Source organism: Eremothecium gossypii, chromosome V (genome assembly GCF_000091025.4).
Source record: "Eremothecium gossypii ATCC 10895 chromosome V, complete sequence".
NCBI classification, from domain to species: domain Eukaryota; kingdom Fungi; phylum Ascomycota; class Saccharomycetes; order Saccharomycetales; family Saccharomycetaceae; genus Eremothecium; species Eremothecium gossypii.
The window spans coordinates 261,943-277,832 of record NC_005786.2 but is presented as its reverse complement, the minus strand read 5'-3'; the positions used below and the strand labels follow the sequence as shown (position 1 = coordinate 277,832).

Genomic DNA, 15,890 nt, shown 5'->3' with positions numbered 1-15,890 from the left:
TCTCAAAAACTACGGATTATTGACCGCCCCCTCACTAATAATGTACTCCTTCTATCGGTTTCTTGCGGGTAGAAGCACGTAAAGAGATCAGTTTCACTTTGCAATTTGGGCACTTTTACGTTTCCACTTAACGATCATTCTAGTGTATTTTATGACCAGGAAAGAAAAGGAGCCTAAAAACCTGAAGGCAGCCAGACCAGCGACTGATCCCAAGACAAAAACCAAATATTTGTTATTAGAGGTTTCTTCAGGTGAGTATATTTGGGTTATCATCATGATCAAAATCAAATTGGAAAGCATCCATAACATGACAATTCTAGTCCGCACATCACGGTAGTGATCTGCTTGCTTTTGGATAGGATCAACTTTTATTTCTACCACTTCATCCGATTTTAGACGACTCTTGATTTCCTGGTATTTATTATCGATGTCCTGTGGCCATTCAGTACCCTCAACTATTTGTTTGCCATCGGGGCCCTGGGTAACCATAGCTTCAGACTTTGGCTTGGACCCCTGCGAAGCGCCTTTTGTACCCCAGGAAACATCGTGCGTATTACAGAAGGCAAATATCTGTAAGGTGCAAACAAAACTGGGCAACATGAGGAAGTACTGTATGGATGAAGTAAAAATATGCCATGGATCAAGGTACAAGAAAGAAGAAAGGATGTAAAGTCCATAAGTCGACAAGAGCGAAACCATAATGTTCGAAAAGGCAGCTGATGGAGTCGAAATTGCGGTGAGAGTTTTGGCGGCAAAAGTAATACCACACACTAATGCATAAGTAGAACAGACAGAAAGAAGGAACATGGATATGATGAACAAATGATTGGCACCCTGAGGACTATTGCCCATTGAGATTATGAATATGGCTGCCAAATCACATATTATCAGGTACTTGAAAAACGTAAACACGGCTTTACCATTTTTAAGCACACCGATCATAGAACCTGCCAGGTAGTAGAATGTAAGGAAAAAGTTAGAAATCGAGAACCAGGAGAAAAACATCTGGAAAAATTGGTACAAGAACTCAATATGGAAAAAAATCTTTCTCCTTAAAGAATGCTTCGTGCCCCAGATCTGGAAAAAATGAAGTTGGGCGTAGAGTGCTGCAAACATTGCACCGTTTAGCCAGCGCCTTCTCTGAGAGATAAACTCAGGAGGTTCTTCGGGAACGTCTGTTTCGCCCTGTGCTTCTTTCACGTACTTTAGAACCCACTTGGCGTCACGTTTGGCCACTAGCTCCCAGCATAAAATTCTATCTTCTGCCAGGTACATATTCGCGGTGAAGACATTGCAGTTTCTGCCTTCAATCGATTCGCCGAGGAAGTATGAGTACAGTGGGCCCGTGCCATCCTCGTTATTTTGTAGTGCCCGGTACCGGTAGGCAGATAGCGCGCCTGGAAGAACGCTGATGTACCCAAACATGCTTTCCAATGGCTTGTCCAAGATATTGGACATTTTATATTCAAAGTTCTGTGACGCCACCAGTGGGTTGAGCAGCTTGCAGCCATACTTGCCCTTCATGGTTTTCACCTGGCCCGCCGCGCCTGCGACGTTGGAGTCCATGTCAAAAGCCTTCCATAGGTGGTAGACAGCGGTATCGTTCAGCCTGGTGCCCACATCAACAAGCATGACAACGGTGGGGTCTAAAACGCGGCAAAATGCGTTGAAAAGCCACCGATGTGAGTTGATCTTCTTTTGGTTTTCCTCCTTCAGGCAGAACACCATCTGGCACGGGACAATGTTCTCGCTTTTGTAGTTCAGCTGGTCGTTGATGGACACCTGCGTCGTCAGCTCAAAAATGTGTGCCCGCACAGGCTCACCATTAACCGTGGATTTTGCCATGTCTTCCTGGTACACACCGAGCGCGCTCAGATAGTCCAACGAGCCACTGTTGATTTTATTCCTGCCATCACTCACGATAATCACCTGCACTTTCTTCCAGCCGTTTTTGCCCCACACCTGGGACTTCTTCCGCCTGCACAGGTGCGAGATGTTCCGCTGGATGGAGTGCAGGGTCCTGGCAAGCGCGTACTTGTCCTCATTGTACATGGTGACGCACACCACCACCTGACACTCGCGGTCCATCTCCGCCATCCGCAGGCTGTATCCCTGTTCTACGTACATATCTGGTTCAACCGTGCAGGCAATATACCGCATCTCGGTGAACTCGGGCGAGTCGCGCCGCGGCAAGATGTCAAGCAGCCCTCGCGGGATCGGGTTGTCCAGCTTCAGAATGTTCTTCTGTTTTGCCAGCGGCGGCGTACGCCGCACCTCCGACTTCCCCCGCCGAATATACCGCTTCTGCGGGTGGTTCAGCTGGAAGTTCGTTTGGCCGATTGTCGCGCCAGACAGCACGCTGCTGGAGCCGTCGTCATCGGCCTTGCGCGGACTGTACGCGCTGCCCATCGACGGCCGCCCGCCGTGCGTCCGCCCGCCGTGGCTGCTCGGCGCCACTGGCGACCGCTCGCTGTCGCTGTCGCTGTCGCTCGCTTCGAACCCCATATCCAGCACCGTGTGCATGTTCCGGCTCGGTGACAGGCTCAGGTTCGCCTCATATCGATTGGGCGCCAGGTGCGCTCGCTCCGCCAGCCCGCCGCGCTCTGGCCGCTGCGGTGAGTACCGCGTCGCGGCCCGCGACGGCGCCAGGCGGCCTGGCGACCGCGGAAGCGGCGGAATTGCGCGCTCGCCGTGCATCGGCCCGCCTGCGCGGTCCGACTCCTCGCTCAGAAACGGGTTTGCCACCATCCTCGCTCTACTATCCTGCCGGCAGCCCTGTCCCTGGCGCCGCGGAAATTTCTGGCGGGTTTTTATTTGCCTGGGTCGCTTCGTTCGATCTTCAAGGGCCTTCTGGCCTACGATCTTGCGCTTCTGTTTCGGGAATAAGATAAACAGCCACACCCCTGGCCGCCGCGGCTCGCAGGCCGCCACACCCGCGGTAAAACTTGCTGTTCCTCATATCTCAGCGGCGGCCTGCCGCCCGCGGCGGGAGCCTTTCCTCCGTTTTACCTGCGCGCCTGCGCTTGCTTTCCACCTGATGCACATCAGCGAATTAATTTGCGCATAATTGCCCGCTACCGATCCTGTCGTTCCACACTATTGCTGGCGCCTGTCATAAACCAGACCTCGATATTCCACCTGCGAATCCACCATTGGCCTCAGTAGTTGCTGAACGGTAACATCCTTGTTTTTAATGAAAGCGTAGTTCGAGTAGTGTCCAGACAAAAATTTCAAAATCTTCACCATTTCGCAGCCACTGGCTGGCGAATACAGAAGGTATTCTGATAGTGAGCTGCTATCAGTAGGCGTTGATACTCAAGACAGGCAGAGATGATCAGTAGGACTCGGTGTTTGCAGGCAGCTGCGGGAATTGCAAGGCAGAGAGCAGCGTTTGGCGGGGTGCGGGAGTTCTCGCGGACACGGCTGGCGACGCAGGAGGCGCCGGCGGGGCCAGAGGCGCCGGGCAAGCGGCGGCCGCTGAGCCGGATCCCGCTGGGGGCGCAGGAAACGCACTCGCAGCGGGTCGAGGGCGGGGCGATCGAGTTCACGACGTGGAAGGCGGCGGCGGTGCTGCTGGTGCTCGGCGGCGGGCTGTTCTACGTGTTTTCGCGCGAGAAGCGGCGGCTGGAGGTGCAGCGGGAGGCGGAGGCGAACCGGGGGTACGGGCGGCCGGCGGTGGGCGGGCCGTTCCAGCTGGTGGACTTCAACGGCAACGAGTTCACGGAGAAGAACCTTCTCGGGCGGTTCTCGCTGGTGTACTTCGGTTTCACGCACTGCCCGGACATCTGCCCTGCGGAGCTGGACAAGCTGGCGGCGTGGCTACGCGGACTGAAACAACGGGGCATCGACGTGCAGCCGATCTTCGTGACGTGCGACCCTGCGCGGGACCCGCCGGCGGTGCTGAAGGAGTACCTGGCCGAGTTCCACCCCGACATCGTGGGGCTGACGGGCAGCTACGAGGAGGTGAAGAAGGCGTGCAAGCAGTACCGGGTCTACTTCTCGACGCCGCCGAACGTGAAGCCGGGCCAGGACTACCTGGTGGACCACTCGATCTTCTTCTACCTGATGGACCCGGAGGGCGCGTTCGTGGACGTGCTGGGACGGCAGTACGACGAGCAGACTGGCCAGGCGAAAATCGAGGAGCACGTCAAGGCATACGTTCCTGCGGCTGAGCGCGAGAAGCGGAAGGAAAAGTGGTATTCCTTCCTGTTCTGAGCCCAGCCGGTCCGCCTCCTGTATATAGTATCTAGGTTGGGCTGTGCGTAGCTATGAGATACATATGTCGTAATGAGAAGCTGTGCGCTTTTACCGTCATATACTTAGCTTAGTTTTTGCCTGCGCCCGCTCTGAAGTAGATGATGTCACCGTCCTCCACAACGTAGTCCTTACCCTTCTGCAGCAGTTTACCGGCGGCCTTGATGGCATTGTCGTCCTTGTACTCCATGACGTCCTCATATTTCATGATCTGCGCAAGGATAAAGGTGTTCATCAAGTCATTGTGAATGACGCCGGCAGCCTGTGGCGCCTTAGTGCCATTTCTGATGGTCCATTCTCTGACTTCGTCGGGCCCGCAGGTGAAGAACGAGATCAGATCCAGCTTCTGTCTCATGGTGGTGATGATCTTTGGGAAGGCGGACTGGACGCCGATCTTCTCGCACTCCTCGACAGCCTCCTCGGCGCTCATGTGCGACAGTCTCTCCTCCAGGCACACCGAGAAGGGTATAATTAGATCGCCAGGGGAGTACTTGTCGATCCACTCCTTGATCTTCAAGAGGTGCTTGTTCTTCTTTCTAATGTAGTCCCGCTCCGATAGGTTGATCAGGTAGATGGATGGCTTGGCGGTTAGCAGGAACATCGAGTTGATGACCTCCACCTCCTTGGTGCTCCAGGACTGGTTTGCGACTCTCTGACCCGACTTCAAAAGCTCGATAATGCGCTTCACCAGCTCGGCCTCCTCCTTCTTCTGTTTCACCTCCAGGGACTGGCCGCCTCTCTTGGTGATCTTCTCCACGGCCTCCAGGTGCTTCTCCGCGAACTCAATGTCCTTCAAACGCAATTCCGTGTTAATGATGTCCAGGTCTCTGACCGGGTCGACGTCACCCTCAATGTGGATGATCTCGGCGTCGTCGAAGCAACGCACGACCTGGTAGATCGAGTCCACAGATCTGATGTGCGATAAGAAGGCATTCCCCAGACCTTCGCCCTTGCTGGCACCCTTCGTTAGACCGGCGATGTCGTACACAGTCAAGTGCGCTGGCACCTTAGAGGCCGGCTTGTACACATCGCACAGGGAGTCGAAGCGTGGAGATGGCACAATCACACGGGCCTCCTCTGGGTCGATGGTAGCAAACGGATAGTTGGCAGGGTTACCTAGAGGGCATCTGGTAATCGCCTGGAAGAACGTCGACTTACCGACGTTAGCTAGACCGACAATGCCCGCTTTAAGGTTGTTGCCAGGACGGCCCAGCAACACCTTCTTTTCTTCAACTTGCTTCTTTGGTGGCATGGAGGATAATTTATCAGGGTGCGTGTAGTGTTTGAATTGTGCTCGACTGGCGAATTTTCAGCATTTCCGTTAATATAATACCTAGAATTAGCTGATATAGGGCACTTGGTGCTACGAAAAATTTTCAGCAATATCGCTGTTGAGCTACTCATTTATTACGTATAACCGGGAGTGGAAGCGCGTTGCTCACGCCTGCCTCCACGCTCTCCTCCTATTTAGAGTGCTTCTGAAGCAGCTGCCGCTACTGCATACTGGGCTGGCCCGCTAACCTGCTTGGAGGTGTTCAATGGGACTATATGACGTCACAGACCGTGCCGCTGTGGCTGAAAGCTAACCTTGCGTCCAAAAACCACATCAGAGGGGCGGTTAGTGTAGTGGTTATCATTCCACCCTTCCAAGGTGGAGACACGGGTTCGATTCTCGTACCGCTCAGTTTTTTGTTTGCAAGAAGAACCTGGCGAAACGTTACTAAAGGTACGTACGGAGTAGGCAATGTTCGTCGTATTTTTAAAACAGCATCATTTAATACACAATACACAGAGGCCCATCGTGATACCTGTAGGAAGTTGTGCTTCTAAGGTTACCACTTACAACACCAACCCGTTGGCAAGGTCACCGCAAAGCTCCGCGCTGTCGCTTTTACACTGGACCTTCAGGGCGATACCCTTGGTGCTCTTAATGAGTCTTACAAGGAGGGCGACGCGATCCTCGCTAGTGATGTGCTTTCCGAAAAGCTTGACAACTGCGGAATTTGATTCGGTGGACACAAACTGGGAGTTTTCGAGCGGCAAGCAGTTGGTCGATAATACGAGCTTGTTCACTATATCCTGCAGGGATGCGCCTGACTGCGATAGGTTGTAAACTGCCACCTCCTCGTGTGGTAGCTCCTCAAACGTAGCGGCAAAGTCACCAACAAAAACGGATTTGATGTAGTCCCCTGGCTGGAGGTATAGGGCATCAATCTCGTACTCATCTTGGAAGCCTTCATCGCCCTCGAACGGAGCATTGGTAGCAGGATCAAGCTCCAGAGTGGTGAAGTTGAGGTTGTTAAAGAAGCCCACCGTAGTTGCCGTCGGTTTCTCGTATGAGATGAAGCAGGAACCGGTGTCGCCCGGCAACAATCTGTCTAATGGGATGGCGCAGAGCTCTGTCATTTCAGCATCCTCTTCTGGTGTGCAAATAACAGTAACCTTGTCCAAGGCCACGTCAGTTAAAGTATTTGTAATGTTGAACTGCAACACAAGGTGGTCCTGGAACAAATGCTTGACACCAGCAACGGTAAACTCTGCTTCTGGCTCAGTGAGGGGTATTGGCTTCGAGCTATGGATAATGGCGCCATAGGAGGCAAATTCTTCTATTGAGGAGAGCTGCTCCGCATAGTCGATGCTCGAAGGCTGGACAGCTTCGGCGGCTATATCAGTAGCCGACGCCGATAGCTTAGGATCGCTGCCTGAGGTTTTCTTGCCGCTGTTGCTCGGCTCGGCATTGGCAAAGAACTGCTGCTGTTTCTGCTTCAAATTAATAGCCTTGAGCTCCTCTTCTGTGTACTTTGGAATGCTCGACGCGTCAAATGGTGTGGCAAAGCCATCTTCATTATGGTGGAGATAGTTCGTTAATTTACTTTCCAGGGCATGTAGATCGTAACTATGCTTTGGCTGAATAAATTCATCGGCAACACCAGGCTTTTCCTTGTTCTCCTCAAGGAGCTTTACTAGAATGGTTGCCCTGTCTCTCACTTCGTCATCCTCATCGGTTTGGATACCCTTTAGCAATTTTTCGATGGAATAAGCTAACGACGGATCTTTCTTCGGAGAGGAAAACTTGGACAATGCGCTAACAGCAGCAGATCTGATGATTGAATTTTCCAAGACAACTCTGTTGTAATGGTGTCTAACGTAAAGCGAAGGCTTTTCTGTCGAGGGGCCCTCCTTACCCAATAAGTAAATGATCCTGACTGAGATTTCATTGAACTCGCAGTCCTCAATAAAGTCACACAAGTGTTCCAGAGCCTGTTCCCTTGACTGAGGTACATGTTGGATCAGGTCAAACAGCGCATCTACGATATTATTTTTGAATGTATACCCACCCTCTGCACTTTTCAAAGTGTCAATTAAAAAGGATAGAATATTCTTCCACTCATCTGGGAACTTTAGCGACAAAGTACGAATTGCGTCGATTATGATGACCTTGAAATCGTCGGACACTTCATGAATAAACTTGGTGATGGTTTTGATCAAAGACGATATATTTTTTGAGGTGCCAGTCTTCAACAGAGTGGTGATGGCATAAGTTGAAATGTTTCTATTAGAGTCGTTTATCAATGATTCCAACTCCGGATTACAGATGATAACCTTTTCTGGAGCAGTCATCGAAATGCTGTTCAACAAGCGAACTGCTGCAAACCTAGAACACACCTGTGGCACACTCAACATCCCCTGCAGTGTGTGGATCATTGCAGTGTGTATGTCTGAAGGCATGTAACTGTTCAAAGAAGAAATAAGCTTGCATGCCTCGAGCTTAACGGCGTCATACCGGCTAGTGAGCCAGGACTGTAGCTGTGGAACAAACTGAGGCACCAATTGGTTATCCATGCGTAGCAGCTCATGCACCAAACGGACCATCTGCACCTGGGCCAGCTGGTTTCTTAGCACATTGTTGGCGCTGAACTGCTGGATCAGCTTCATCATGGCTATCTTATCGTGCGACTTCAGCTTGTACAACAGCCCCAGCGCGTGGTATTGTGAGATGTACGATGATACGCGGTAGAAGTCCGTGGGGCCCGCGCTGTGTGGATAGGTCTTCAGGTCGGACACAGCCTCCTGCGTCTCGTTCGCGTAGCGCTTCACAGTAGACTCCGCTATTGGCAGCATGTGGTATGACGACACCAGCGCAGCAGAGGAGATCGACGGGTCCTTCGACACCACAGCGCTCTTGTACAGACGCTCCGCTGAAAACGCCGTCGAGGCGTCCAGCACACGCGTCAGAGCCCGGATCGCGTTCGGCTTCACCAGGTCCGTCCCGTTCTGCACGTCCTTCATCACTGACGACGTCGCCATCAACACATCCTCCGAGTTGCGGCACAGTTCCTTGAGCGCCAGGTACACCGCCTGCCGCAGCGAGTTGTTGGGGTGCTGGAACAGCTTCGAGATGGAGAAAAACAGCGCCGTCGACTCGTTCGCCGGAAACGTCTCCCCGTGCGAGAGCAGCTTTAGCAGCTTGCCAATCAACATCCGGCACCGCGCCGGCTTCACCGGAGACTCGTTGAACTCGTTGAGACAGTCCTGGTACACTGTCATTTTATCTGGCAGGTGTCCCGCCTGGGCCTCCTCGGGCGCCTTGTTCGACACTGTCACTCTGAACCCAGACTTATACGTATGCGTTGACATTGTAAACCCTTACCACCCTTTAAGAGTAGCCTATATCGCTTGCAGAGCGCCCAAGACGTGGTTTCCGGCTAGCTTGCAGAGATTCTTGTTCCCTATTTGTTTTGCCACGCAAGAGAAACAGGACAGAGCCCAGCCTATACATCACAATATACGTTAGTCGTCCAGGACGAGGCGAATGTCTATAAGGCGGCGATACTTAATGGGCAAGCTATGCACGGCGGCCGCGAAGCTCCTATGGCGACCCATGTAATGGGACAGGTGTGTAGCGGCGAGCTGCCACCGTAGATATGTATGCGGGTGATGGATCATTCTTCGTTCAGAGTGAGAAGCAGCTGAGCCAGGCAGCGCTTGGTGCCAAGGTCATCCTGCAACACATCGGTGAAGGTATTGTCCTTGAGCTGGCGGGGTAGGACCTGCTTGAGCAGCCTGCGCGCCTCGAGGTTGTCGGAAAGCCGAAGGTAGCAGCGCACGACATGCTTCAGCAGGCGGCCGGGGGTCTGCTGGACGGTGAGCTGGTCGACCATGTTTGTGAGGACCTGCGAGACGGCATAGAAGCGCTCCTGGGTGGCACAAATGTACTGCAGGCCGTTGTCGTCGAGTAGGATCTTCTGTAGGATAAAGATCGCGACGGTGGTGGAGAGCTCGGAGGAGGACTCCATGATTCGCAGGCACAGCGGGATGATGTCGGTGCGCAGAAGGAAGTTGATGACCTCGACGGAGTCGTTCTTGACCAGCGCGCCAATCACACCGAGCGAGGTCAGCCGCAGGTACTCGAAGGTGCGCTGGCGCGAGGTGGTGTTGAGGAACGGGAACAAAAACAGCGGGATGTGGGCCTGGAAGAAGGCGGTCTTGGTATCGGGGTGCGACGCGACGCACTGCAGCAGCACGAGCGCGTTGCACACGCGGTTGGACAGCTGGTTGTTCAGCATCGGCGGTGACAACAGCGGGTAGATGGAGATAATCTCCTGCAGCAGCGCGGTCATCACGCCGAAGCTGGACCACAGCACCAGCGCGAGGTCGTCGTACTGCTCGCGCTTGCGCCCCAGCTCCAACAGCGCCTGTTCCTTGTTCGGCCCGTACGTCAGCTGGCAGATCCAGTGGTACACGTTCGGGTCATCCAGCGCGCGCGACGACGCCTGCTGACCGGAGATGCCCGCGGTGGCGGGCGGCATGTTCGGCATCACCGGCTGGCCCACCAGCGGCATCCCGCCGCTCACCATCCCCATGTGCGGCGGCCCCATGCCCTGCTGGCCTTGGCCCATGTTCTTCGGCAGCGAGCTGCCGCCAGCGCCCACCTGCGCCTGCTGCACGCCTTGCTGCTGCTGCGCGCCCTGTGTCGCCATCGTAGACACGAGCGGCGGAAAGTTCATCTGGTTCGGGGGGACCGAGTGGATCGGGCCTGCGCCTGCTGCAGCAGTAGAGTACATCGACCGAGGCGCGTTGCTTGTCTGTAGAAGGAGCCGGTCCGTGCTGCCGGCCGCCTCTTTTGCCACCGCGCCGCACGTGACCGCGCCGCCCACGTGACCCGTCTTTGTGCCAGGCAGTGAACTCGAAATATTAGTTATTAGTAAAATCAATTATATATCTTGCACTAGTTTCTACCGGATTATAATTAAGAATGTTTGATCAAAGTGATAGGTAGCCTAGAAAGCAGTGAATAGTAGCCAGCGATAGAGCGCGCGCCCGCCTAGTTCAAAATCTTCTTCAACTTGGCGGATAGCTTCTTCCAGAAAGGCAGCTTCTTGGCCTCCGCCTTCGCCTCTACCGGCGCCTCCGTCTCGGCGGCGGGCGCGGCAGCGTCCGTCTCCGCGGCCGCGGCTGGCTCAGCAGCGGCCTCGGCAGCCTGCTCGGTCTTCTTGGCCGGCTCCTCCACCTTCTTCTCCACAGGCGTGGCCACAGCCTCCGTGGCCTCAGCGGGCTTGGCCACGACGGGCTCAGTAGTGGCGGCAGCAGCAGTGTTGGTCTCAGACATCTTGTTGTCGGTGCGAGTTGTGTATGTATGTATAGTCGGGAGCTAACACAATCGAGTGTATGGGAACGGGCGGCCGCAAGAACCAGAGAAAAAATCCCTTCCCTATTTATATAATTCAAGTCTCCGAGACCACAGTATCAACGCCAAATTTTTGCCTGTCGTTTTACGCTGCGATCGTGGATCGTGTACTTAATTTTTTTCCTGTCCGAGCCTGGCGCGCACTTGGCGCGAGTTGCGACCTTGCCTGAGCCACGGTGAAACCGTTCATTAGCTAAGCCGAGTCACGGCGGCAAGTGCATCGTGGCAAGACGCCGGCGACACGTAGCGGGACGCGGGAATGCGACAGAAGGCGCTACGGGCTTCTATAGACGGGGGAGGCGCAGACGGCGCGAAGCAGCACTGCATCGGAAATTTGGGTATACTTGATGCTTCAGAGTACTAGAGTACAAGTGTAGTACGTTCAGACTGGTGCACAGCATTTCTCTCGTCCTGTGCGGTGTGCTTCGCGGCGGCCCAATATCCTTATTGGCGCGCAGTGAACGGGAAGAACGACAAGAAAGCGGCGGAGCGCCGCGCTTATATATGCGAATGGCGAGTTACCCGGGGGGGCGGGCGCGGGCCGGGTAATACTAGGGCTGGCGATTGGTATGTATGATACGTAAAGTCTCTGGTATGCAGGGTCAGAGGATATGCCCTGGTATGCTGTAGAGGGGCGCGGGCGCCTGCAGGGCCGCGGCCGGCCGGGGCTTATGCAGCGCACTGCTGCGGCCGGTGCTCACGAGCGTGCTCGTGCTGGACGAGGCGCTGAGGCTGTGGGCGGGGCTGCAGAGGGCGCGCCGGGGAAGGGGGCTGCGCGCGTGCATGCGCGCGCAGCGCGTCAAGTCCAGCTTGATGGGCGCGAGCAGCGGCGCGAGGTCGCGACAGAGGTCGCGGTGGCCCACGCGCACGTTCCAGTCGAAGAGCCGCAGCAGCTGGCGCTCCATGAGGTTGACGTCCTGCGTGGTGAAGAGCCCGTCCGTGTACTTGGTCCAGTGCTTGTTGAGCGGCGACGAGTCGTTGTGGAACTTGGCGCTGAGAATCAGACACGCCAGAAAGATGCGGTGCGCGGTCGACGGGATGCCGGTGGCGTCGCGGGGCAGCAGCAGCCGCAGCCGCTCCAGATACACCGCCGTCGTCAGCAGCGTCGCGGTGTACACGTTTGTGTAGCGCACCAGTCGCGTGATGAACATGTGGATGCTGGGCAGCGTCCGGCGCGCGCCGCCGGACATTGGCGGCGACGCGCACTGCGCATCGCGCCCGCACGGCGCCACGCGCAGCGTGGCCCGCGTCAGAAACTGTAGCATCTCGTCCGTCACTGGCGACCTGAAGAGCAGAGCGAGGGCCTTGGCGTCCATGGTTGGTGTCTGCCCGCCTGCCCGCCGCCTGCCTACGCGCTGCTATATATACGCCCTGCAGTCATGCCCGCTACTGCCTGAACTGCAGGAGGCATGTTCCTTAGTGTTGACTTTTCCCCCTTTGGCGAAGACGCTTTTCGTGATTCCTATACAAGCTACACATGGCCGCCGCCGCGTCCGGTGTGCATCACGAAAAATGCGAAACAAACAATCTTCGTGAATCGCTCGGACGTGGAGAACTGCGTTTGACGCCCGCACAGCCGGTTCCGATTCCGTCGGAATGCTTCCTGTTTTCTTACCTCGCATATCTGGGATGCGACGCCGCCCAGTTTTCGTAGCACGTTGAACTTTCAAATACAGTCAATTGCCGGATCGGGAGTAAATGGTGAGGTTCGCGCTGCGGCTAGCTGCTTCCAAATATGGCTGTGTCAAAGACGTACTGATTAACGAAGGCGACGGCTGCCTGGGCGCGACTTTTCCGTGCGGTGGGCGGTGTGTGCTGATGTATCTTTTGACTCAGATTGCGGTCCTGAGACGGCAGGCAATATGCGCGTCACAGATGGCTCGCGGGGGACTACGTAGGCCCGAAAGGGCAGCTATATTAGGTTTGGAGCTGCAGCTCCATGCTGGACTTGATGGCGGCGATGGCAGCACTGGTCTGGATCTTATCGCTCCCGCCCTTGGAGACCGCGTACTCGATGTCTGCGAGGTGGGTCAGCAGGGCGATGCGGGTTGGCTGCTTGAGGTCGTAGGAGGTAAGCAGCTCGACGGCACCATGGATCATGTCCACGAGGGCGAGACCGCGGGCTACGCGGACGCGGCGCACGGTGTCGAGCGCGGTGGCCCAGTCGTCGCGCAGGATGCTGTCGACGACGGTTTCGATGTCGCGGGGGTGCGGTGCGCCCACGCAGTCGTAGACGACGTCCTCGGTGACGGGTTGGGCAGGGTCGTCGAGCGTCGCCTTCGCGGCCTGTAGGACGTTCAGCGCGCGGCGCATGTCGCCGGCGGCGAGCCGCAGGAGGGCGGCGCGCGCGTCCTCTGTGAGCTGCAGGTGCTCGTGCGCCATGATGCTCAGCACACGGCGCTCGATGGCGGCCTCTGCCAGCGGCTGGAAACGGAAGCGCGTGCAGCGACTGAGCAGCGCCGGCGTTAGCTTGTGCGCGTAGTTGGCCAGGATGCAAAAGCGCGTATTCTTGGTGTATTTCTCGATGATACGCCGCAGTGCGTTCTGCGCTGCGGAAGTCATCGCGTCGGCTTCATCCAGGATGATCAGCTTGAACCCCTTACTGAATATCTGCCGGGTGGACGCGAATTCCTTTATCTGGTTCCTGACCACATCGATGCCCCGGTCGTCCGATGCGTTGAGTTCCAGCACCATGTTCCGGTAATTCTTGCCATATATCTCCTTTGCCAGAGCACATATCGTGCTTGTCTTTCCGGTGCCTGGTGGGCCGTAGAATAGCAGGTGGGGCAGGCGGCCTTCCTGAACGAACTTGCGCACTGTTTCGACCACATCTCTTTGTCCGTACACGTCGTCTAGGCTATCTGGTCTGTATTTCTCGATCCAAGGGAGGTTATTGGCATTACGCGCGACCCCCGACATTCTCAATGCACTTCCTATTCTGCGCTATCACCTTGCTTGAAGCGGTAGTTCAGGTGTTGGTTCGTTTTGGCCGCGATAGTTTTCTTGCATTAAAGTGCCACCAAAATCTACAAAGCACAATGTAGGACACGCAGGTGCCGCTGATCTTGGAAACTTCGATGTGCCATAGATAAGGATGATCACGGAGGACTTACGCCGCAGACACCAGCTACAGCTACGCACTTAGTGCCAATGCCCGGCACGGTGGAGTAGATCATTATTGACGAACAGTGATATGTCAGGTCATCACCAGCCAGTCTGAGATTCTGCTGCTCCATCGCACAAACTACCTCGGAGTAAGACTACATACGGTAGTTTCTGTGCATCGGCCACGTTCCTAGAGCAATATGATGAGCAGGGAATACCTGGGTGTCCTTCTATGGCTGCTTACGAACATTATTACGGGAGCCAGGAGCCAGGGCCTACCTCAGGCGCTGTCGATGCCCTCCGTGTACGGCAGCCGCGCCTTTATGTCTGAGAACTTGGAACTCAAAGATACGGTAGGGGGACTGTTTAACAATCAGACAATGCATGAGCTAGCCCCGATAAATTGTAGTATTGTGCCCGGAGCACGTAATAAGCTGGAGTTCAACGTTAGCACCCTATCATCCGGTATTTCGACTGCATATGAGGTTTTAACGCTACTGAGCGGTAACATATGTTGGCGACCACTCAATACAACAGGACAAGTCCTGCGGGTGTATTACTCGTTCAACAAAACAACGCTGGATGACCTCAGTGGGGCCGAAGCCGCCGACTTTGCCGAGGGCTACATGGAGGCGCTCGCTGTGCGACCCTATCAGGTTGATGATAACCAAACCGACCCCTATTCGACCCTGTATCTGGTGTCCCTATTGGTCGACTCTGAGACGGGGAAGCCCCTTCCTGCTGCTGCGGCAAATCCGGAACCGTGGCATTATAGGCTCTCCATCTCTCAAAATGATCTGGGGTTCCAATGGGATAGCAGGCCGTGGATTGAAGTCATTGATACAGATTATAACTCTGCATTGCTAAGCACGGGGAACTTGGGGCCAGCCAGTGATGACAAGGGCAAGCGCAAGTACGATCCCGATCTCTACGATCTATACCTCTACTCAGTCGAGCACATTGATACCTTCAACGGACTTTCGAGGTCCTATTGTGCCGTTAGTGGTGGCCCCCGTTTGATCCGATCAAGCTCTAGTGATTATACAGAGCGTCCCAATAGCACTCTCTCGAATCCTTCTCTGAAGATAACGAAATCGTTGGTCGAACAGGTCGGCCAAGTCAGAGAGCAGTTCCACATTACGGGTCTCAATAGTTCGACCACGTATGTGGCATACCTTACAATGAGAGTTTCCTCTGCCACGACAGGTATAGCGGGCACTATATTCCAGAAAACTGTTTTTAGTACGATGGAAAATGATGCATGTTCCCTGATCTTTGGTTTGGACTTCTGCAAGGGTGTTGCATACTCTGTGCCCACGTCCTCGCTCCAGAATAAGGATAAAACCCTTATGGCGGGCGCATACGATGCCATTGCGAGCTCGTTATATGCCAATTTTTCTCTCGCACTACAGCTAATTCCTTGTGATGAAAGTACTGAATCTAGGTATTCTCCATTGAGACACTGTGAGGATTGCGAACAGTCTTACAAGAGTTGGCTGTGTGCAGTAACTATACCTCGATGCACGAGCAGGCCGAAAGAAAACTATGTTGCTCGAGATAGTGACGATAACAGAAATGCATTAATTAACGATAAGATTAAACCTGTCAGCAACTATTATGAGATTCTCCCATGCATAGATATGTGCCATCAAATGGTGCGCGATTGTCCATCTTCCTTTGGGTTTTCATGTCCAAGTCGATCGAAATTCCCACAGCTGGCGCATCGCAGTTACCAGTCATACTCTAATGTTTCGGAAGCATTGAATTGCAATTATATCGGTAATGCGGAAATAATCTCTACGTAAGCAAGTTAGTGTAACTTTTTCAACCCGAAATATCATAT

At 54.5% G+C, this 15,890-nt stretch overlaps 9 protein-coding genes and 2 non-coding genes across 11 annotated transcripts; 3 read left to right on the top strand and 8 right to left on the bottom strand.

Annotated features, from left to right (window-relative positions):
- Positions 1–93: 93 nt before the first annotated feature.
- CHS2 (chitin synthase CHS2) lies at positions 94–2,748 on the bottom strand (the record flags this gene model as incomplete). Its single annotated transcript, NM_210024.1, has 1 exon — positions 94–2,748. One exon carries the CDS (start codon positions 2,746–2,748, stop codon positions 94–96), a length of 2,655 nt encoding a protein of 884 aa, NP_984671.1.
- Positions 2,749–3,330: 582 nt separating this feature from the next.
- Positions 3,331–4,215, top strand: AGOS_AEL191C (SCO family protein; the record flags this gene model as incomplete). The annotated part of the gene is made up of 1 exon (NM_210023.2): positions 3,331–4,215. The coding sequence occupies one exon, from the start codon at positions 3,331–3,333 to the stop codon at positions 4,213–4,215; it is 885 nt and encodes a 294-aa protein (NP_984670.2).
- Positions 4,216–4,324: 109 nt separating this feature from the next.
- OLA1 (Obg-like ATPase) lies at positions 4,325–5,506 on the bottom strand (the record flags this gene model as incomplete). The annotated part of the gene is made up of 1 exon (NM_210022.1): positions 4,325–5,506. The coding sequence occupies one exon, from the start codon at positions 5,504–5,506 to the stop codon at positions 4,325–4,327; it is 1,182 nt and encodes a 393-aa protein (NP_984669.1).
- Positions 5,507–5,866: 360 nt separating this feature from the next.
- Positions 5,867–5,938, top strand: AGOS_t0101. The gene has a single exon. It is a non-coding gene; the product is annotated as a tRNA-Gly (tRNA).
- A 155-nt stretch (positions 5,939–6,093) lies between these two features.
- SEC21 (coatomer subunit gamma) lies at positions 6,094–8,892 on the bottom strand (the record flags this gene model as incomplete). The annotated part of the gene is made up of 1 exon (NM_210021.1): positions 6,094–8,892. One exon carries the CDS (start codon positions 8,890–8,892, stop codon positions 6,094–6,096), a length of 2,799 nt encoding a protein of 932 aa, NP_984668.1.
- Positions 8,893–9,197: 305 nt separating this feature from the next.
- On the bottom strand, positions 9,198–10,319 carry CAF40 (CCR4-NOT core subunit CAF40; the record flags this gene model as incomplete). Its single annotated transcript, NM_210020.1, has 1 exon — positions 9,198–10,319. One exon carries the CDS (start codon positions 10,317–10,319, stop codon positions 9,198–9,200), a length of 1,122 nt encoding a protein of 373 aa, NP_984667.1.
- A 260-nt stretch (positions 10,320–10,579) lies between these two features.
- AGOS_AEL194WA (AEL194W-Ap) lies at positions 10,580–10,864 on the bottom strand (the record flags this gene model as incomplete). Its single annotated transcript, NM_001355324.1, has 1 exon — positions 10,580–10,864. The coding sequence occupies one exon, from the start codon at positions 10,862–10,864 to the stop codon at positions 10,580–10,582; it is 285 nt and encodes a 94-aa protein (NP_001342262.1).
- Positions 10,865–11,267: 403 nt separating this feature from the next.
- Positions 11,268–11,359, bottom strand: AGOS_AgSNR40. Its single transcript, NR_149385.1, has one exon. It is a non-coding gene; the product is annotated as an AgSNR40 (small nuclear RNA).
- Positions 11,360–11,544: 185 nt separating this feature from the next.
- Positions 11,545–12,258, bottom strand: PCL1 (Pcl1p; the record flags this gene model as incomplete). The annotated part of the gene is made up of 1 exon (NM_210019.1): positions 11,545–12,258. The coding sequence occupies one exon, from the start codon at positions 12,256–12,258 to the stop codon at positions 11,545–11,547; it is 714 nt and encodes a 237-aa protein (NP_984666.1).
- Positions 12,259–12,859: 601 nt separating this feature from the next.
- On the bottom strand, positions 12,860–13,861 carry RFC3 (replication factor C subunit 3; the record flags this gene model as incomplete). The annotated part of the gene is made up of 1 exon (NM_210018.1): positions 12,860–13,861. The coding sequence occupies one exon, from the start codon at positions 13,859–13,861 to the stop codon at positions 12,860–12,862; it is 1,002 nt and encodes a 333-aa protein (NP_984665.1).
- Positions 13,862–14,247: 386 nt separating this feature from the next.
- Positions 14,248–15,852, top strand: MID1 (Mid1p; the record flags this gene model as incomplete). Its single annotated transcript, NM_210017.2, has 1 exon — positions 14,248–15,852. The coding sequence occupies one exon, from the start codon at positions 14,248–14,250 to the stop codon at positions 15,850–15,852; it is 1,605 nt and encodes a 534-aa protein (NP_984664.2).
- Positions 15,853–15,890: the final 38 nt, after the last annotated feature.